The sequence below is a fragment of the Andrographis paniculata genome, unplaced genomic scaffold (assembly GCF_009805555.1).
Source record: "Andrographis paniculata isolate CXL003 unplaced genomic scaffold, ASM980555v1 Contig53END, whole genome shotgun sequence".
NCBI lineage: Eukaryota > Viridiplantae > Streptophyta > Magnoliopsida > Lamiales > Acanthaceae > Andrographis > Andrographis paniculata.
In genome coordinates this window covers 1,473,106-1,496,086 of record NW_026137588.1, presented here as the reverse complement: position 1 = coordinate 1,496,086, position 22,981 = coordinate 1,473,106, and the positions used below count along the sequence as shown (strand labels likewise).

Sequence of the window (22,981 nt, the reverse complement as noted above, 5' to 3'; positions counted from 1 at the left end):
GGTAAATTTATATACAATTCATTTATAGTAAATAATATTATCCTTCTATAATTTTATTATCTTTATTTTAAAAAATACTCCCTTCGTTTCACATAGCGTCTCCGGGTTACGGTAAACACAAGAAAATAAAATTAAAATATATAATCAATTTTTTTCAAAAAAGAAAAGACACGTGAGATACGAGACGAACAGAAACGGCAATGTGAACACGATAGATGTGATGAAAAGAATAATAACTAAATTGTTATTTTTTAAATTTATTCAATTAGTTTTTTATCAATCATTTTAATAAATTTATCATAATATTATTACTTTATCTTTTATATACTAATTTTAATATTAAGATATCATTATTTCTCAATTTCAATGCCCAAATAAAATAATTAAAATATAAAATAAGCTTCGTACCAAAAAAATATTTTTCCTCTATCTCAATTCAAAGTATTCTTTCTATAATTTTCGTCTATTTCATCTCAAAATATCTTCTTTTTTTTAAGAAAAAATAATCGTACACTAATAAATATCTTTAACTTTTACTTAAATTACAAATATATCATTACATATACAATTACTTTATACAAAAAATGACAAACATATCAAAATCTCTTATACATTTCTACTAACTAATAAAATACTATTATTTATTAATTTATTACAAATTCCCAAACAACTCATTTTAAAAAGGACGGAGAGAGTAAAAAAGAATAATAGATGAAAAATGGGCCGTACACAAAAATAAAAATAGTACTCTATCTGCCACGTAACAAATAATACCATTTTCATTTTAGTATATCTTATAATAAATGATATTTTTTTATATTTGGTCAAATCTACTAATTTAAAATATATTTAACAAATATAAATCATAGGTTGAAGTTTTATTATTGACCAAATGTAAATTATCGAATATTCGATAATTATTTTTGATTATTTTGAAATATAATTTATATAAATCTTATAAAAAATTGTATTTCCCACGAGTAACATGTCTATTCGAAAGACAAATGTATTTCGAATGATGATATTATTATTATTATTATTATTATTATTATTATTATTATTTTCTATTGTATGAAAAATATATTTTATTAATTGAATGTTTATAATATGTTTTGTATCTTATATTTTTGTGTATTTGTTAATATTTGATTGTTCGCGTTACTTTTATGCTCTCTCCGTCCACTGTCAATCTATTCATTTTTGTTATTTTAGTATGTCCATCGCAAATGTCTATTTTTTTTTTAATAAATGTATCTTCCACTAAAATATAAAATTACTTCACCCTTTATATAATGTTACACAAATGTCATCAAATAATATCACTTAATACCATAAATATTAAGGGAGGGGTATAATAGTCTTTTATGTATATTAATTGTATCACATATCAATATAATACTAATATACTAAAATCTACGTGCAAAAAGCAAACAGATAGATAGACGGTGGACGGAGGAAGTAATATTTACTTAATAATTTTATATTTTAATATTCCACTTTATATAAGATGTGCATATTTTTTATTTTTTATTTTTCTTTTTATTTTTCGTTAAAAGTACGAATTATATTTAAAAATTGAAAAAAAAAAATAATTAAAAGTATATATAGAAATTTAATTAGTAAAGAAAATTTACAAAAATTAAATACAATAATGTAAATATTATTATCTATATATTAATTTAATATTTTATTACTTCTAATATAAATATGTAACTAATAATAATTATGTTCGTAATTAATAATTTTTTATTTTTTTGAAATTCTTTATCATTTTAAAAATTGATTTAATAATTTTTAATTCTTATTTAAACATGTAATTAATAACAATTACATTCATAATTAACACAACTCAATACTATAAATATCTATAATAAAGTCATATTCAAACCTTATTTTTATATATCACAAACTTTATATATCAAATAAAATCTAATTATTCAACTAACTTATCGAAATATATCAACGATATGAATAAAATTTATATATTTCCCTAATTATTTTTTTCCTATTTTATATATAATTTAAATTTATTTGAATGTATATTTATTATAATATAACTATGGGGTTTAAATGAATTTTATACATATTTTTATTACAATATTCATAATTAATAAAACTATAACTAAACAAATTTATAAAAATAAAAAATTTGCTATAAATTTTATGATATTGTATAAAGTATAGAATATTTATTTCTTTTATTTTCAGTTAAATTATTTATTTTAGTTTTAAAAATAAGTATATACTATGTTATATATTTATATATTCAAATAAACATATATGAATCTTGAGTAACTTGTACAAATTTATTTGATTAAATTTTAAATTATTACAACTAAAAAAAATAATTATTTCAAATATGAATAAATTTTTAAATATAAAGGTATATTTTGAATCTCATAACAATTTTTTTTTTTTTTTATTTCTTAAATTTATTTTTATTTTATTTTTTAGATTGTTTTTCCTTTAATTATGAATTATGATTTGAGTTTAGTTTTGAATGAGATTAATTTCGAATTTATTTATAAAATTTTATCTAAATTATATAATAATTCTTTATATTCGCCTAATTTTTTTATTTTATTTATGATTTATATTTGTTTGATATATATTTAAAGAAAATATGATATATTTTTATAGTAATAATGATAGTAAATAAAGATTAATAGCTAAATAATTTTTCTTCTACACAAATTAAATAGAATAAATTTAATGAAAAAATAAAAAGAAAATTCTTAAAAAATTAATAAATAAAAAAATAAAATATAAAAAGACCGTGGATCGCACGGGTTTCCCATAGATAGTATATTGTTGTTAGCTGTTGTTTTAAATATTATTAAAATTTCAACAATAAAATTAAATTTGTTTGGTGGTGATTTGAAGATAGTTAATTTAATTTCTTTTGAATGCTGTTTTTACGTCATATTTTGTGATGAATAATATTACTTTTATTTTTTCTCCAAATACCATTTAAAATTGGATAATATGTATCAATTATTGTAGATATGAAAAATTAGGTAAAATATATTAGTAAAAATAAATATTTTATAATAAAAATAATTATATTTTAAAATTAAAATAATTAAATAATTTAATTAAGATTAAAATATATTTATGAATTATGAAATTTAAAATGTATAACTATATTTTCAAAAAAAAAATAATAACAAATTATGTGGAACATGCCGAAATAAAAAAAATGGACATTTTAACGAATATTTATTTGGGTGTCTTTGGTTATTATTGGGAATATAATAAGGGTGCACTACAAAAAAGTAATCTATTTGTAACGGAATTTCGTCCCTAAAGTTCACGTAGCTAACATAATTTCATTCCTAATTTTGTCTCTAATGTCATTAGTAACGAAAAAAGTAGATTTAGAGATAAAAAAATTTTGTTACAAAAATGATTTTTTCTTGTAGTGGTGTGTTTGTTTGGGGATTAGATTTTAAATTCACTCATCCCATTTTTTTCTTCCAAAAACATCAAATCAAATATCTATTTTTTATTTTTTATATTATACTAAAAATTAATTTTACATTCAAAATATTACATCAACACCTATTTATATCACATCATACAACTATTCAAATTCAAATTTTTTACTATTCAAATCTCAACTCAAAATCCAAACCCCCAACAAACACACCCTAAATTTAAACTTAATTTTTGCAGCAAAATATTTTGAATAATTGGTTTATATCATAATGATAGAGAACTTAATTGATAATATATGTAAAATGCATGAAAATATAAGTTTTAAATTTACAATTATAGTAATATTGATAAATTTTAATCACCCAAGCAACACATAACCATAGCACCACAATCTGCGAAATTCTTCTCTAATTGTAAACCTTCCAATTTATATAATAACGGTGAATAGTAATATGCATAATAATATAGAGAAAGAGTAAGAATAGTAAAAAATTACATGAAAATTTATACACATGATGTCATAAATATATAAAGCAGATTAACAATTTCAAAGGATTGACAGTTTCATCTACATCATCACTTACTGAATTTATACATACACATATGTATATATAAAACGATTTGATACATACACATGTGTGTTTATATATACCTAATTGGTGATTATGCAAATAAGTTTGGGTAAAGGGTGGAGTTGCTGATATGATCCCAAAGTCGGATTAGATTAGCAAAATCAAAAGACTTTTAATCCTATCTACATCATCACTCATTAGATGTATATATAAAGATGTGTGTATGTATATACAAGTGTATATTTATACACTCAACATCAAAAGGCTTCCAGGTTCATCTTCATCATCACTCATTGGATGGATACATACATATATATATATGTATGCATATGTACGTGCATACTTTATACTTATACGATATATAATGATGCAGATTAGGCTGAAGTGGAGGCAAGACTGCTATTCTGATTCCAAAGTTGGCTCAGATCAGCAACATTTAAAGGTTCTTAGCCCCATCTGCAACATCACTTATTAGGTGTATACATACACACTTATGTATGATACGCATGTCTACTTTATACATACAAGTGTGTGTATGTATACACCCAATAGATGATTGTGCAGATGAGATTGTGGGATTAGATCAGCAACATTAAGGGTATGTTTGTTTGGGGGTTTAAATTTTGAGTTGGGATTTGAATAGTAAAAATTTTGAATTTGAATAGTTGTATGATGTGATATAAATAGGTGTTGATGTGATGTTTTGAATGTAAAATTGATTTTTAGTATAATATAAAAAATAAAAAACAGGTGTTTGATTTGATGTTTTTAGAAGGAAAAAATTTGGATGAATAATGTATTTAAAATCCAATTCTCTAAACAAACACACCCTAAGATTCTCTCAATCTCATCTGCATCATCACCCATTGGATATATACTTACACACGTCACACGTGTATATGTATAAATTAACTTTATACATATTATACATACACAAGTGTGTACATTATAATACCCCCTGTCTCGCTGCAAGGTTGTCATTGATTTTTTGCATGTTTATATTTGAATATTAATTATTATATCAAGACGTAGTACAAATCGAGAAGAAAAGACAAGAATATGTTTATTAGTCTCTTATAATACCAATACAATAACATTTTTAGAATAAATTATTCAAATATAAGAATATTTTTAATATCAAGTACAATGACACAAAAATCGAATGACAACCTTGCAGCAGGACAGAGGGAATATATATATTTGTACATATACACCTAATAGGGGCTGGGGTTGCTGATTTGATCCCAAAGTAGGATCAGATCAACAGAATCAAAAGACTTCCATCCTCATTTGCATCATCACCTATTGGATGTATACATACACATGTGTGTATTTATTATGTAACATTAATATACACATGTGTGTACTTTATATATATGTATATATACAACGATACGTGATGATGCAAATTGGGCAAAAATTGGGGTAGGGTTGTTTATCTGATCCCAAAGCGGGATCATATCAGTTGCATCAAAATGCTCCCAGCCCCATCTGCATCATCACTCATTAGGTGTGTATATATATACATGTGTATCTATAAATTAATTTTATACATACATATTTGTTTGTATACACTCAATATGTGATGATACAAATAGAATTGTGGTGGAGATGAGGCTACTAATTTGATCCCAAAACATGATCAGATCACCAGCATCAAAAGGTTATCAGCACATCTATATAATCAATCATTGGGTGTATACATACACACGTGTGTATATATTACACACATATGTACTTTATATATACATATACATAACATAGATGATGATACAGATAAAACTGCGATGAGGGTGGAGCTACTGATCTGACCCCAAAAATTGATCATATTAGCAACATCAAAAGGCTCTCAGCCTCATCTGCATCATTACCTATTAGGTGCATTCATGCACACACATACACATGTGTATATATATATACATATGTGTGTATTTTATACATATACATATATGTATGTATACATCAAATAGGTCATTATGTAGATTGGACTAGAGTGGCGGTACGACTGCTGTTCTACTCTTAAAGTAGAATCATATCAACAACATCAAAAGGATCTTAGTCCTATCTGCATCATCACTCATTATGTGTATACATAAACACATATTTATGTATTACATACACAGGTGTACTTTATATATACAAATGTTTGTGTATGCAGACAATATGTGATCATACAGATGACGTTGTGGTGGGGATGGGGCTGTTGATCTGATCCCAAAGCAAGATTAGATCATCAGAATCAAAAGACTCCCACCCTTATTTGCATCATCACCCATTGGGTGTATATATATATACGTGTGTATATACTGTAGACCAAAAATTGTGTTATTTTTAATAAACATAAAATTTGTACAAATTATATTTGATTTGAATTTAAAGTGGGTCCTATTCTCTAAATGGGTCATTTGATTCTCCTTACGGGTCGATTTGTTTTCCAACTTGGTTTTTATGGCTTCTTTGATCCGAAGATATTTGGTCTTCAGTTTGATTTTGCCGAACTTTGGAGAGCTTTGGTCTCCGTGCAGGCGATTTGATCGTCGGCTTTTGATTTGATGTCTTTTTTTAGACGATTCGAGGCTTTGATCTTTGATTTGGCTTTGCCGCCTTTTGGAGGGCTTTGGTCTCCGTGTTGGCGATTTGATCGTCAGCTCTAGATTTGATGTCTTCTTTAGAAGATCTGAGATTTTGATCTTTGCTTTGGCTTTGCCGCCTTTTGGAGGGCTTTGGTCTCTGTGTTGGCGATTTGATCGTCGGCTCTGGATTTGATGTCTTCTTTAGACCATCCAAGGCTTTGATCTTTGCTTTGGCTTTGCTGCTTTTGGAGGGCTATGGTCTCCGTGTGGGCGATTTGATCATTGGCTTTGGATTTGATGTCTTTTTTGGACGATCCGAGGCCTTGATCTTTGCTTTGACTTTTGCCGCTTTTGGAGGACTTTGGTCTCCGTGTGAGCGATTTGATCATTGGCTTTGGTTTTAATGTCTTCTTTGGACGATCCGCGGCTTTGATCTTTGGTTTGACTTTGCCGCCTTTGGAGGACTTTGGTCTCCGCGTTGGCAATTTGATCATCTGCTTTGGATTTAGTGTCTTCTTTGGACGATCTGTGGCTTTGATCTTTACTTTGCCTTTTCCGCCGTTTGGAGGGCTTTGGTCTCTGTGTGGGTGATTTGATTATCGGCTTTGGATTTGGTGTCTTCTTTGGACGATCCGCGGCTTTGATATTTGAGGAGGTGCATTTGGTGCTTCATAAAACTTTTGGCGGCGTGTCCCTTTGACTTTTGGATCGAAGAGGACCTAGTTAATGCTTTATTGAAGAACGCGATGAACATCTTGAAGTTTTGAGAGGAACTTTGGAAACCTTCCCTTAACTTTGATGAATTCCTCAATGGCTTTGAGAGCTTTGATCTTTCCTCCGGCTTAGACATACGACGAAGAACGTTAACTCCATCGATTCGTCAACCAATATTGGATCATTTGTCCAAATTAGTGACTTTCGACGAAGAACGCTTCGAAAGACACGAAGAACATGAAAAATAATACAGAAAGAGTCTAGAGGCTTACCCCTTTGCTTGAATCCTCGATGTAACTTCGGTGTCTCAAATGAACTGGCCATGGCTCCTATTTATAGGAGATGGGTGGCTTCGGCTTCCTTTTTTAATGGTGTCACGTGGCGCGTTTTGATTGTCCAATAGGAAGATTTAATAATCTTTCCTTTTCCATCAGATACTCTTTTCCATTCTTGACGGATTTGATTGTGCACCTTTCTTTCTCGCCAAGATCTTTATATCATTGCCCTCTTTCGAAAGATATTAATTTATATACTTCCTTTATTGACAAGATTAAGTTATTTTGTTGCCAAATTTATTATGACTCTATTTATGCACGTAATATTTGTACGATATCTTCCATTTTAAGCAGATCTTTGCATTAATGGTTGATATTTATTGTATAAAAATTAACATGCATAATTAAATACCATATATTTATTTTATTGAAATTTTATTTTTTTCCAAAATATATGATATTTAATTGATTTTAGAAATATATTTTTAGTGTCTACATATACAAAGTGACATTATACAAACACACATACGTGTGTATACAACCAATAGATACGATGCAAATTGGGTGGAAGTGGGGGTGGGGTTGTTCTTCCAGTGAAGTAAGTAAAAAAATAGTAGCATATTATTTATTATTTGTTAAAGTAAGGATAGTAAAACTGTAAGCAGATAAAATTATTTAGTATAAATGAATTATAGTAAATAAATTTAACCATATATAATTCTTCGGACAGAAAAATACTACATCCGTCCATAAGAAGAGTATCATGAGCTTTTTTGCATGTTGATTATTAAATATATATTATTATATCAATACGTAGTCCAAATCAAAAGAAAATGACAAAAATATCTCTATTAGTCTTTTATAATACAAATAGAATGACATTTGTTGCGTAAATTATACAAATATAATGATATTTTCAACGATAAGTACAATGACGCAAAAATAAATATTGTCCTTTTATAGGACGAAGATAGTATATTTTATTGATAATCGTACCAAATAAATAGTGATGTCTTAAATTTTTATTTTATTTTTTTTAAAAAAAAACACTCAATTTTAAACTAGTCCAACACACATACAAACATGCCGCTGACGTAGGAAAATGTTGTAATAAGAGAGTGTGTTTGATTGTATTTCCACAACACAATCATCATTCTATTATTTGTTTGTTTATTTTATCGTCGTATAAAAATAATTAAGAAACATTCAATATTTATTTTTGACTTTATTTTTGAATAATTTTATAATAAATAAAATACTAAAATACTTTAAATATATTATTAAATAATTTTTTTCATAAAATATCGAATAAAATATACATTACATAAAAAAAAAAATTATTTTTATCTTTCCAAATTAATTTAAAATTCAGAGTGGTGCCATGGTTCTTGCCCTTTGAAAAAAATAAAAATAATAATAATTAAATCCACGTGGTCGGTGGCCCCATACAAATACAATTCATGCTAAAAAAAATAAAAATTAAATGATGTCACCAAATTTCACTAAATTTAAAACAAATAATAATAATAATAATAATAATAATAATAATAACAATAATAATAATAAATGTGGCATTTGGGACGGCACTTTACACTAATTGAAAACGACAAACATTTTTATTATAAATAAACTGCTTGAAACACTAGAAAATAATAATTAAAAAAATATCAAGTCAAACGCCTTGGGGAGCGTGCTCGCACGAGTGACGCACGTGACAGGCTAGAGGCGGACACGCGCTCCCTGCTACATATCTGTACCAGCATGAACTGAACCTCTTCTACGCTCTTTCAGCTCCACGCGCTACCTGGCGTGTCCAACTTACTCGCTGCTTTCGATTATCATGTTCTTTTCACGTAGATATAAGAATTTAAATAAATTAAAAATATATTAACAAAAATAATTATATATAATAAAAGTAATTTTAAATTAAAATAAAATAATTAATTAGTTCAAGTAAAATTTAAAAAATTATTAACTAAAAATTTAAAATAAAATTAAAATGTATAATTTTTTTTAAAAAAAATAATAGAATAAGTGGAAAAAAGAAAATAGAAATGTAAACATCGTAAGCAGAACATATGGAGTTGCACTTTTTATATTTCAAAATAATAATTTTATTTTTTATTTTTGTTCGTTCTAAAAGAATATTGGGTGTATTTATTTGTGTTTTGATTTTATTATTCTAATTTTTTTGTAAAAAAAAAATATTAAATTGAATATCTATTTTTCATTTATTATATTACACTTGTTGAATATTGTTCCGTATTGTATATGACGTGGAAATTCGTTTGGCTTATAAGGGTTAATGATCACTCCAACTATCACCGATTGGTTTTACGTTGGAAGTCTGGAACTTTTTTTAACAACACTAAAATTTAATTTTGTATAAAAATATTATATCAATACATATTTATATCACATTAAACAATCATTTCAATTCAAAATCTTACTATTAAAAATCAAAACTCAAAAATAAAATCTCACGCATAAACATACCATTTATTTTAAAAAATAGGGGAAATTATATAGTAATTTTTTTATTTTAGTAAAGATGCACAAAATATCATGTGTTTTATTTATTGCGTAAAACCCTTTTGTGTTAATGTAAAATTTGTACGAAACATCATCCTTGTCCAAAACCGATATTTGATTCTAAATAAGTTTAATACAAATAAAAAATGTAAAATATTTTTAATAATTTTTTTGAATAAAATAAATAAATAAATAAATATTTTATTATTTCTTCATTTTATAGTTTTTGAAACAAATTTTTATCAGATTTTTTATAAAAACTATAAAAATAAATGATTGATCAATTATTTATTTATTTATTATATTCAAAAAAATTATTTAAAATATTTTACGTTTTTTATTTGTATAAAACTTGCGTAATTTAAGTCTTTATTTAGAACAAAATATCAATTTTGAATAAAAAAGGTATTTCGTTCAAACTTTATATTAACACAAAAATGTTTCACGCAATAAATAAAACACAGTTGTTTTGTGCATTTTTACTAAAAACAAGAAGGTATCATGTAATTTACCCTAAAAAATAATCATATCATTTTTAACTATCTTTGTTTTTCTTATTATTAATATTATATAAATATTATTACTTTTTACACAAATATTCTCACAATGATATTTTAGTTTTTTTTATTATTATAAATCATTATTAAATATATAGTTCGTATAAATAATAAAATTGAGTAGGATGACGTAATGGTGTGTGGTGGACTTATAACTTTAAAGTCATAGGTTCAAATCTCCCTCTAGGCTGTGAGTAAAAATAATTATTATATAATAAAAATAATTATAGATTATTATAACTAAATAATTTAATTAAAGTTAAAAAAATTATAAAATATAAAATGTGAGGGATAAATTAAAATAAAAAATAAAAAATTATGTGAGGGAGGGAGTATCATATTGACTAATTAGAATCAATATAATACCGGCAAGGGAATATACTCAATTATATAACCTCCTTTGATAAATTTATTTTCATTATTATCTTTAATTCATTAGCCAATTAAATTTATTATTAATTTTAAAAAATAAAAAATTTAATATTTAATTATTATTTTTTATTTAATATTTATTTATTACAAATGTTATTATTTTTATTTTTTTAATTACTAGCTAAAATATTTTCAACTTAGGCAACTATATTTTAATTTTTATTATTTAATTATTTCTATTAATCTCTTAAATGTTCTAATTTTTTTATAAAAATTCTTTTAAAAATAAAATTTGGTACGTAAACCCCACAGCCGTGCAGGCGACTGGGGTGGAATCACAAGGCAACTCTCACATAACAACGAGTGACGTGGCAATGTCTGATTGGGCCACGTATCCCTTGGTCGGCCATACAAGAACTTGGCGCCAGCGGCCGTTTGGTGCAGCGTCGAATCATCCACTCTGGCAGGCACTGTCTGCCAAAACGAAACCCGCATATGAAATTAGTAGTAAAACCAAAACAAACAAATTTTTTTGAATTTATAATAAAAAAAATCAAAAACAATTATAATAATGGCGATTGAAGTTTGAAAGTACATGTGATGTATGTGATGTGATGAATGCTGCTGATGATGATGATCTGCAGCGAGGAGGTGCCTATTAAATGGCGATGGCTTCCGGTGCTGGAGCTTCCCCTTTTGGTGCTCTTTATGGACGCAGTGGATGGTAGGCGGCGGGAATTCACCTGATTATGGCCGGCGGAGGAGGATCCGACAAGGAGGAGGACTGGCCGGAGCCTCCGGTTGCTAACGTCAGCCTTGTGGATGCGCCTGTTCTCTTCTTTGTGGCAACACATAAGGCATTTCGTGCGGATCTCGCTTCCATCCGTCGCGTGGCGGCGGAGGCTTCCGAGAGTGGTAGCTGCGGGCAGGAACTTGTGGTTGACCTTAGGCGACGGTTGGAGTTCTTGAAGCTTGTTTATAATTACCACTCTGCTGCTGAAGATGAGGTTAGAATAAACCCTAGCTAGAGATTTCCTACTCAAGTTGTTTTATGGTTCTGATTTTTTATTTCTTAGGAGCGATTGCAATTGGCGGGGAGGTTGTGGTTTGGAATTCTCTTTTGTAAATGCGAACGAGATTCAGTTAGAACTACGAATGGATATTTACATGCTTGCTCTTTCTGAGAATGTTGATGCTAACATGGCGTGTAGAATGATGTGTTGGATTAGCTTCACATTATCCTCTTTACACATTCTTCAACATTTAATTCGATTTTGCTGCTCTCTTCCTTTTCAAAGCATAGATGCAGTTTCTATCCTGATTTCATCTTCATGCTGCTGCAGAATGTTGGCTGAAACCTGAAAGTACAGATGCTAAAAGTAATCTACTTATACTGAAAAAGAAGGCATAGAATTAATTAACCTATGTTTTGTTTTGTTTTTGTTTGTTTGTTTGTTTCTTTTTTTTTTTTTTCTTTTTTTTTTTTTTTTTTTTTTTGTCTCTGGGATAGAATGCTATGCGGTTTTTGGTCATGAGAAATATGCGCAGTATCAATTTGTGGAGTGCCTCAGAACTTGAAATATCTTAATTAGTTCTTAAACTCTGTCAGGTTATCTTCCTCGCTATAGACACACTAATAAAGAATGTGGTGCCAGCATATACTCTTGAGCATAAATCCATAGAGGAGAATTTCAGCTCCATCTTCCATCATCTGGATCTCTTAACAAAGAAAGACGAAAAAGCCCCTCAGATGTTTCAAGAGCTTCTTTTTTCTATAGGTACCATCCAGTCTATGATTTGCCATCACATGCAGAAGGAAGAGGAGCAGGTGATCCTTAAAGCTCTCGGTTTTTTTTGGTCTAGTTTAGCAAAAACCTGACTCCATGTGTAACAAGAGAGTCATCACAGATGCATGAATATATAAATTTCAAATCAAAATATAGCGAAATGATTAGCTGATAATGTGAAATAAACTTTTATACACTGCCAAGCACAACAGCTCGATGGATTTGATTGGAAAGTTTTCTGCTGTTAGATTAAACAGTTTCAAAGATCAACTTGATCTTCATAAGAGTTTGCACACACTATTGTATTTATCTCCACCATATTTTCTGCCTCAAATATTAAACCGGACACTTAAATATGTAGGTTTTCCCCATGCTGATGGAGAAATTTACTTCCGAAGAACAGTCTCAGCTTGTTTGGCAGTATATGTGCAGTGTTCCCTTCATGCTGCTGGAAGACTTTTTTCCTTGGACCGCTCACCACCTCTCTTCTCATGAGAAACTTGATCTTGAACACTGCATAAGGCTTATCATGCCCAAAGAAATGCTACTTCAAGAGGTAGTTCCTTAGCTGATACTTTAAACTTAGAGAATTAAAAGTTTGTGGAGCATTCCGTAACGGATGACTTGGTGGTATGGGGTGAACTCGTGGTCGTGAGGTCATGAGTTCAAACTCTCAACGCTTCCAAGTTTTGTCTGTCACACATGGTTCGTCTGGTTTGATTTGCTTTTCCGGCTTAGTTTGCAGGTTATTAGGTTTTGGGGGTTTACCCAGAGCGCACTCGAAGAGTAGCGGCTGCGGATTCCCATTTCAAAAAAAAAAAAAAACAAAAACGTTGCTAGAGCTAACTTTGGTGTTTCCACAGGTGGTCATTTCCTGGATTCAATCCAAGGAAAGATGTTTTGATGCTGATAATATATACGGACGAGGATACCAACTTTTAAATGGACTTTCCAGTTTAGAGGATATACATGTAGTATGTCCACTTGAAGTTCATTGTGAGCAAGAGCAGCAAGTCAAGAAAGAGGTCCATACCAAGGGCATCTATCTTTGGCATGCTGCCATAAGAAGAGATTTTGATCAGATTATAGAGGAATTATATCAAATAAGAAGCTCAAGCTGTTTTTCCAGCTTATCCTCAACACTTTCTCAGATAAAATTCATGGCAGATGTTGTAATCTTCTACAGGTAATCACTATGCTTTTGTTAATAGATATACTTGCATCAAGCTCAATTAGGTATCTGATCTTTTATATGTTAATCATCAGCGATGATGGATTCGTCTAAAAAAACCATAGATAAAAATGCATTAGTGGAATAATATTCCTGTCTAGACAATGATCTTTTTCTTGATGCGACTCCCTGTTTCAGATGTTCAGAACATCGATACAAATATTTTTTCAGCAAAGTTTTAAATACTGGAAGATTTACGTTGGTGTAATGGAGCCTTGGTTGTAATGTAGCTGTTGAAAATTCGTGAACTGTAGAGACACCTTTATCTTGTATAAGCTTGCACTTTGATTACTTCTGAGACTTTAAGACTATTGTTTGATTGCAGCAATCATCTAAGAAAAGTATTATACCCATTGCCGAATCTTCTTTCCAAGAATAGCCCTTTTTCTTGTCAACCGCTCATTGAGGAGTGCCACATTAAAGGTCTTCAAAGGCTGCTTTTTCAGGAATATGAAGATTCCGGAAAACAAAGTTTTGTAGAAATCCTTTATGAGGATTTGAAATCCCTCACAAGGAAGCTCAACAAAAACCTGATGTTTCTTGAAACTGAGGTACAATATTTATTTGCGGGGTCTTCCTTAGAAGAGGGAAGCATATATTTGTAGGAAATGGCCATGAATTAAAAACCACAATTTTTATATCTATTTGAAAAGCATGAAGTTGCATATCAGTTTGACTACATAGATGATTTGAGCTAGTTGAAGTTACTCCCCTCAGAGATTTGAATCAATTGACTAATCGATGAGTTAGCTTCATAGTTTCAAGGTTGACATAAGTTTTTGCAGCTACTTATTTACTTATTTCGCTGTTAATGAAATATATAGTCAAGCACTGATGTTTGAAACACTAACAGATCTTCTTTAGGTCTTTCCCTCTAACTTCCTCTCTGAAGTTCTTTTTATTGCAAGTTTCAGTTAACCAAGGTATTGGAATTTAACATGTTTCACAGAAATGTTCTCCTGTAGTGTATCTCTTACATATTTTGCTATTCAAGTTTGCGACTTCATATTGTTTCTCCTTACCTAAAACTCTATGCAAATGTAAGCTTGTATTTTGAGGACATGCAAGTTTAACAACATATTCTCATATGCATGGGACTCAATCATTTTGAATAGTATGGCCAGTAATTTTTGTTTTGTTGCCTGGGTAACTTTATTCTTCAGTTTCTTCCAGGTTTTCCCATCAATTTATGAGATTTGTACGAAGGAAATGCAGATGTGGTTACTATATGCAAGCCTGCGTATGATGCCTCTTGGGCTGCTAAGGTGCATGATGGCTTGGTTCTCTGCTCAGTTAAATGAGAATCAGTCTGAGTGTATTCTAAAGGGATTGAAGCTTGGATGTCGCTCAATCAATTACTCTTTTACATCTCTACTCTACGAATGGGTCCGCATTGGTTGTTCTGGGAAAACCTCAGTTGAGAGATTTCGAAAAAATCTAGAAGAAGTATTTAATGGTAGAAGCATTTACTTGGCTGACCGGTATATGCCAAATGTTAGATTCTCGGACCAGAAGCGCAAACCAAACTCGGAAATTAGGGCAAAAGAATCTGTCGTGATGCCCTCATCTTCTGTCTTCATCACAACTGAAGAGCATGGCATATCTTATCCCAGTGGGATGCATCTGCACGTATACTTTTCTCAGATGTATGAAAGAATGCCACACCTTCAGAGAAGTAAGTCAGAATCCGATCACACAACTGTACTCAACCTTGAGTCGAGACCTATGGATATCATCTATTATTTCCACAGAGCTCTCATAAAAGATATGGAATATCTCGTCAAATTATCAGCTGATCTTGCTATGAATGTTGGATTTCTTGCTGAGTTTGAGAAGCGTTTCAGACTTTTGAATATCATCTATCAAATCCATAGTGACTCAGAGGATGAAATTGCTTTTCCAGCTCTAGAATCAAAAGGTGTATTTCAGAACATAAGCCACTCTTATTGCATTGACCATAAATTGGAAAGCAAACATTTTAAGATAATATCCATTATCCTAAACGAGTTATCTGAGTTGCATAATAAGGAAAGTGGTCAAGAGACTAAGCGAAAACACTACCAGTTGTGTTTAGAGCTCCATGATGCGTGCTTGTCTATGCATAAAGTACTCTCTGATCATATATACCGTGAAGAAGTTGATATATTCCCCTTGTTCAGAGGATACTTTTCCACTGAAGAAGAAGAAAAGATTGTTGGCCATATGCTTGGGAGAACAAAAGCAGAAGTTCTTCAAGAAATGATATCCTGGCTCATGGCTTATCTAGCACCCGATGAACAACATGCAGTGATATCCTTATGGCTCAAGGTTGCAAGATTTACAAAGTTTGATGAATGGTTACAAGAGTGGTGGGAAGGGATGACAAGATATAAAATATCCACACCAGCAGAGGGATCAAGGCCTTCTCCTCTGTTAGCTGCTGACCCCCTCGAAGTTGTTGCGTCATATCTGCTGAAAGATGGAAATATAGCTCAAACACTTGAGCCTGATACAAGAACACAAAAAGAATTTGCGTTGGATTTGGATGAGTTAAAACATAGTGCATCCTGCAACACTGATACCGACCAAGATCAAGATAGATACCAACCTCAAGATTTAAGCCAACATTGGAATGAAATTGACAAGAAGAGATCAAATGAAGTGAATGAAAGATGTATTGATGGTGGGGAGCAACATGAAGAAGAATGCCAAAAGTTTAGTCATAAGGATCATCCCTTAGGCATGAACCAGGAACAGCTTGAAGCTACAATAAGAAGAGTTTCCCGCGATTCTAGTTTGGATGGTAAAAAAAAATCATGTATAATTCAGAATTTGCTAACGAGGTAAAGATAAACTCCATTTTCCCCCTTTCTTTTCAGTTTGGCAATTTTGATAATTTAACTTATGAATTTTCAATTATCCTTGACATGGTACTGCTACGTAATTGTGTCCTCATGTCTATTCTTAAATCTCACTTAATATAGTAATACATTACTTTCTGTTTATGCATGTCTTACAGCCTTTGAGATGTTTTTATATACAGTCAATAGTCTTACTAAATTTGATATTTTATTTTTATAGTCGTTGGATCATGACACAGAAGATGTTTCATCAAGAGATTCCTATGGCGAATCATATTGGAGAGATTCCAGGGCAAAGCCCCTCATATCAAGACCCTCTTGAATCAACTTTTGGTTGTGAGCACTACAAAAGGAACTGCAAGCTTCTTTTCCCATGCTGCAACAAGCTTTACACGTGCATACGCTGTCACGATGACTTAAATGATCATTCTGCAGACAGGTAAGCATTTACTATGCTGCTGCTCAGACCATGTTAATGGCTTCTAAAATACTCAACCATCTCATTCTTATTGAACCAGGAGAACTATAACAAATATGATGTGCATGCAATGCCTCGTAATTCAACCAATTGATCCAACTTGTTCAAATGAAACTTGCAGTGGCTTCTCCATGGGAACATATTATTGCAAGATATGCAAATTGTTCGATAATGACAGGTTATTTGATAATACTATATGATTTTCAGTTTATATTCACCTTTTACTCTTTTTAATTTATTTAAACATCTTCCTGGTGTACCATGTGCTTGGTGCTGAAAAGTTCTTTGTTTTTAATCCAAGGGATTTTTTGAAGCAACAGTAAACAAGAATTATAACCTTCTTTATCATTTCAGAAAAAACTAAGACAGGGACCTGAATTTTTCAGTCAAACTACTTTGGCAAGCAGCATTATCTAAATGCTGGCAACTGCAACTTAACTAGAATACTTCTGACTACTAGACTTTGGACAGGCAAATATACCACTGCCCTTACTGCAATTTGTGCCGAGTTGGCAAGGGTTTAGGCATTGATTACTTTCATTGTATGACATGCAACGCTTGCATGTCAAGGTCTCTCTTTGTGCATGCATGTAGAGAGAAATGCCTGGAGGACAACTGCCCAATTTGCCATGAGTACATATTCACATCAAACTCTCCGGTGAAGTCACTTCCTTGTGGACATTTGATGCATTCAGCTTGTTTTCAGGTATCTCTGTTGTTTCATCTGTTTTAGTATGATAAAAACTTCTCTCCTAATTTCTAAGTTATACTGCTGCAGGATTACACTTGCTCTCACTATATTTGTCCCATCTGCAGCAAAACTCTAGGAGACATGCAGGTTAGTTTACATCTTTTGTTCCTTACCATGCTCTGGTCCAAAAAACTGTCTATTTCAGCAAATAAAATGCCTTTTTTCAATGTTACCATCTTCAATTAGTTTAATTTTTTTTTTTTTCTGAGTAAAAATTATCAGTTATCACCAACTCTTGAAAATGTGGCCGGTGGATTATGTTCTGTTTGAATAATGTCAACATGGATTGTCCTTACTTTCTGTTTCAAATCTGACATATTTTGTTTGAAAGAAAAGATATCACATACATATATATATGTATGTATTATAGGAGAGTTACAACCTAAGGAACATAAGGTTAGAGAATTAGCTAAAGGAACTGAATATAGGGCCTAGATACTCGACTGAAAGTTACAATCAACTAAAAGTGTTACACTTAATAATTTTGCAAACAAATCTTCATTCTGTTTGCACTAAGAGAAATGTGATGGAAGATGATAAAGGGACATCAGGAATGTAGTGTGGAAAGTTCCAAACCTCACAAATTTAAATTGTTTTCCATTGCTTTGCAATTTTACACCATAAACATAACCATGATGACCTTCCCATCCAACAAACTGAAACTAGCATTTTTCGTTAACAAACTGTTTATAGGGTGGAAAGTACTGGCTTTTGCTTGTTAGGGTGAATCTTAGCTCCTTGGTTGTGGTACAAAATCCAACCTTAACTCTTTTGTCACCCTCATAAGTTACTGCTCCAGAAACACAGCCTTCTTCATGGGCTTTCCAAATGCAATATGTTGCAAATAGTGTATTCCTGGTGCGAAGACTGTGTACTCAGCGGGCATAATAAGCTGTGATCCGCCAATTCCCATGCCCGAACCTTGGAAAATATTCTTCATATAAAAAGACATTTAGAACTCAATCAATAGATAGGAACTCTAGTGACCAGATGTTAGTTTGTGTTGCATGGATAACCTGAGCTGTCCTAGTTCTCAGTTCCTAGTCAATTTCACTTCAAATAATTATTCTACTTTGGAGATATTGGAAATGTTTGGCTGGTCTCATTTTCAGGTATATTTTAGCATGTTAGATGCTTTGTTAGCTGAAGAGAAAATTCCAGAAGAGTATTCTGGACAACTACAGGTTGGTTTGTCCAGCATGCTTTATTAATTGCAATTTGGATGCACTATCTGAGCCCTAGATTAAAATCATTCAAATTGACATGCAGACCATCCTATGCAATGACTGTGAGAAAAAAGGAACCGCACGCTTTCATTGGCTATACCACAAGTGCCCGTATTGTGGATCCTACAACACAAGGCTTCTGTGACACAAATTCTTGGGAAGTTGAGACTCCTTAAAAGCACCGCGTACATAGTCCTGTACCATTCATGCAATTGGTATGAAACAGTTGCATATTTCAGTAGGCAAGCCTACTTTTATTTAATTATTTTCCATTTCTCCATCTATAGGAGAAGTTTTTTAGATGCAAGCTATTGCCAAGTTGTCAGCTCTTATTAATCTTGATCTGTAAATGAGTTAGCTTCTGTTACAGATGCATTAATAACATGCAAGGAAGAAATGTTATAATGAGAATCTTCCTTTCCACTATTTGTTTCTGTTTTGAAGTTCAATAGCAATACTTTAAACTCTATTGCCTTTTAATATTCAATTCAAGTAGAAGATTTTTCCATTCGGAACTGCAGGACAGATATATAGTACATGCTAGTTTCTGAAATTGTTACTCAATCATAACTATTGCTTAAGATTCAATTCAAGTAGAAGATTTTTCCAATCTGACCTGCAGGACGGATAAATATTACATGCTAGTTTGTAAAATCTTAATTATAACCATCACTTAGGGTACTTCTTCTAACCTTATAAAAGTAAGTGCCAAACTATAAGGCTTGTGTTATTGAATGTTGTTGATTCTTATGAGTCATTTAAAGCAGTGATCTAAAGTTTTGTCAATATTCTTCAAGCTCAAGCTCGGCAGATCGGTATTATTTTTTGATTCTTTGGTGTAAATTATCTTTATTTCAAGGAAAATGTCTGCTCGTAATAAATGGAATCATTATATATACATTAGGTTCTGGAGTTGATTTATTCTTTTGGACAGACGACCTAAACAGTATTGATTTAACTTGTTGCAAGCTCTTTGCTAGAAAGTAAGCAAGCTGGCATCGAGACGCATTATAATTTTCTTATAATATTCAGCCTCCAAAATGATGCAATCTGTGCATAGATTTTCATGAAATGCTTTTTTCCACCACAAATCTTCTGCCACAAAATTTGAAATGTACAAAACCACTCAGGAATTCATGTCTTCTTTCTAGCATAGCAATCAAATTGAAGAAGTAACAGACAGTTACCTGGATTCTGGAACTCTTCTGAATCACCGAGACTGAAATTCCCTGAATGCCTTTTTCCCTGACCTTCATGTATTCTCTAATCTGCCATTATCATTCATTAGTAGTTATGATCTGCTTTTTGGCAAAGTTATACATACTTTGATGCTGTTGACTTCATAAATAGCTCGGAATTTGCATCTAGATACATATGCCAATTTACTAACTGAAATTAGGGGAATGATAAAAGATGCTTTTCGGCTTAGTATGGAGGCAAGCCTGATACCATTGGTATCAGTCATCCACCACACGGCACTGTAAGTCGATTTCATCTGCATTTTTAACTCTGAATTTTAATATCTTATTGCTGACCACCATTTTGAGATCAGCCTGTCTTTTGTTCTGTATATCCATCTCTTGAACTACACATCTGACGAACATTTTATCTAAAGATAGGATAGCAATAGTAGTAACTAGAAATGCAATGGTACCTTATAAATGCGAAATACTACTTAGAAAGAAAGAAATGCCTGCAGTGAATGTCTTGTAGTTTTATCAGCAGCTGAAAGTGAATGATAGAAGTGTAACTAGCGTGTTTCATTTCGAATGAGATATGAAAATGATGAGACAATTGCCTACTTACTATATGAAAATAATAACTCCACAAAATTCGATCTGTTTCCTGGCGAAAGCATGCTCTGATTTGATTCATCTCTATTAGTTGACACTGGTTAGGCTAAAGCATGCTGCAGCATTCTTGAGTTCATTCTCCGCCACGTGCTCCATACTCTGCCTTGATGATTCCAAACTGCACATTTGTCGAAATTTATGATGTTATGAATTTTCATTCTTTGAAAGAAAAAAACCATCAATTCACACACAGAGAGATATTGTACCTGCATTCATATGTATCCTTGCAGCCGATGAAAGAATTCCTGTCAATATTGTCGAAAAATGAATGCATCTCACTGTAATCGTGTGCAGCTGTTCCTTGTGGTATAGGCAGAGACTCTGATTCAGTGAGCTCCGATTGCATCATCACTTGATTGGCGTTGTTGGCATCGGCGTACGGCTGCTGATACCACAGTGAGTCGACTATATCATTGTTGTTGTTGTTCTCCTTGGAGTTCAAGCTGGTATTGTAATCGAAATTGCAATTATTCGAATAAGAGGGCGGCTCCACTGCCCCGATATTATTATTATTGTTATTATCATTCCGATTATTGTCATCTTTGTCGTCGTTGTCTTGAACATGTGGCAGCATTTCGATGCTCTTGGGAGGCGCCATCCCTAAGTCGAGATGGTAATGGTCGGGTGGGGATATCTCCTGTTGGTGCTGCCGTCGGTAATAAGAGAGGTGGTGCAGAACTAGATGGAGCTCCTCCTGAGCCATTTGAATTTGTTGGGAGAGGTGTCGAATGTCGACGAGGCATCCGTAAACGGGGTACTTGTCGCGCATGGTGGCGTGGTACTTAATGGAGCTGATGGCGACGGCGTGGTGGTGGGGTGGGAGGTCTTTGAGGAGCCTGTGGATGTGTTTGACGCCGAAGAGACGATGAACGTTCTGAAACATTTTGGGCTGATCGGCGGGAAAGAATGGAGCCAGAAGGCATTCCGGTGTGCACCTCCTCCTCTGGTGCTTGCACGCTGCACACGCTTGACTGCTGCTATTGCTGCTGCTGCTATTGCAGGTATTATTGTTATTGTTATTATTATTATTGTGAGTATTATTAGTATTATGATTATTATTATTATTGCTGTTACTGCTGTTTCCTTTTAGGGTCATTCCTTTCCTTGCCTTGCCTGCCTTTTTCTGCTTGCTTGCTTCTTCTTCTTCTTCTAAGGCATCATCATCATCATAATCTGATAATCATAGCATAATCTGATAATTATAACATAATCATAATCTGATAATCATAATCGACAGTGGGGTAGGTAGAGAGAGAGAGAGAGAGTGTGGGTAGAAATGTGAGTGAGTAAAGAGAGGAAAAGGAAAAGGAAAAGGAGAAGAATGAATTATTGCGATTGGTATGGAGGTAAGAGGAAGAAGAGGAAGGAGAAGAAGAAGTTGGGGTGTGTAGTTTTGGTTAAGGGGAAAACGGAATTTCCTAAATTGAAGGAGCATTGCGTGGTCGTGGATGTTCTCCACTACTCTGGATTTATGTTTAATTAAAATTTAATATTATTATTATTATTGCTATTGTTATTTACAGCTTGGACTTTTCCATGTTCGTTTCGCATTCTGTAATCGTTCGACGCGTGTCCTGTATTTTTAGTATTTTTATTTTTATTTTTTTTTACTATTAAGTAAACAAATACAATTCAAAAAAATTTGAAATTTCCAAATTTATGTTTTTTTGTTCGCTAACATAAAAATAGAAAAATTACCTACTAACAATTTTATTATTTTTATTTTAAAAATAAAATAACTAATTTGTCACTAATTTTTATTATATTATTTTTTTATTAATT

General features: G+C 31.5%; 2 protein-coding genes across 8 annotated transcripts; one reads left to right on the top strand and one right to left on the bottom strand.

Moving 5' to 3' along the window:
• The first annotated feature begins 11,567 nt into the window (after positions 1–11,567).
• LOC127255212 (zinc finger protein BRUTUS-like At1g74770) lies at positions 11,568–19,815 on the top strand. Its single transcript, XM_051280652.1, has 12 exons — positions 11,568–12,040; positions 12,643–12,861; positions 13,182–13,376; positions 13,684–14,006; positions 14,377–14,602; positions 15,225–16,873; positions 17,112–17,330; positions 17,410–17,547; positions 17,841–18,075; positions 18,148–18,207; positions 19,233–19,304; positions 19,390–19,815. The coding sequence occupies exons 1-12, from the start codon at positions 11,783–11,785 to the stop codon at positions 19,489–19,491; spliced, it is 3,696 nt and encodes a 1,231-aa protein (XP_051136609.1). The 5' UTR covers positions 11,568–11,782; the 3' UTR covers positions 19,492–19,815.
• Positions 11,979–22,625, bottom strand: LOC127255213 (LOB domain-containing protein 22-like). 7 transcript variants are annotated; one of them, XM_051280657.1, is made up of 5 exons: positions 21,406–22,624; positions 21,153–21,317; positions 21,001–21,071; positions 20,534–20,614; positions 11,979–12,391 (listed from the first exon to the last, which is right to left on the bottom strand). In XM_051280657.1, exons 1-2 carry the CDS (start codon positions 22,293–22,295, stop codon positions 21,227–21,229), a joined length of 981 nt encoding a protein of 326 aa, XP_051136614.1. In that variant the 5' UTR covers positions 22,296–22,624; the 3' UTR covers positions 11,979–12,391; positions 20,534–20,614; positions 21,001–21,071; positions 21,153–21,226. The 7 variants fall into 7 exon arrangements, with proteins under 7 accessions (XP_051136614.1, XP_051136613.1, XP_051136617.1 ...); XM_051280656.1 differs by lacking the exon at positions 11,979–12,391 and adding an exon at positions 18,560–19,054; XM_051280654.1 differs by lacking the exon at positions 11,979–12,391 and adding an exon at positions 19,914–20,441.
• Positions 22,626–22,981: the final 356 nt, after the last annotated feature.

Coding starts and splice junctions, on each gene's coding strand:
- LOC127255213 (XM_051280660.1), bottom strand. CDS start 22,295: ATGACCCTAAAAGGAAACAGCAGTAACAGCAATAATAATAATAATCAT. Junction 21,318..21,405: donor AAGGATACATATGAATGCAG/GTACAATATCTC, acceptor ACAAATGTGCAG/TTTGGAATCATCAAGGCAGA.
- LOC127255212 (XM_051280652.1), top strand. CDS start 11,783: ATGGCCGGCGGAGGAGGATCCGACAAGGAGGAGGACTGGCCGGAGCCT. Junction 18,208..19,232: donor AAACTCTAGGAGACATGCAG/GTTAGTTTACAT, acceptor TCTCATTTTCAG/GTATATTTTAGCATGTTAGA. Junction 19,305..19,389: donor AGTATTCTGGACAACTACAG/GTTGGTTTGTCC, acceptor ATTGACATGCAG/ACCATCCTATGCAATGACTG.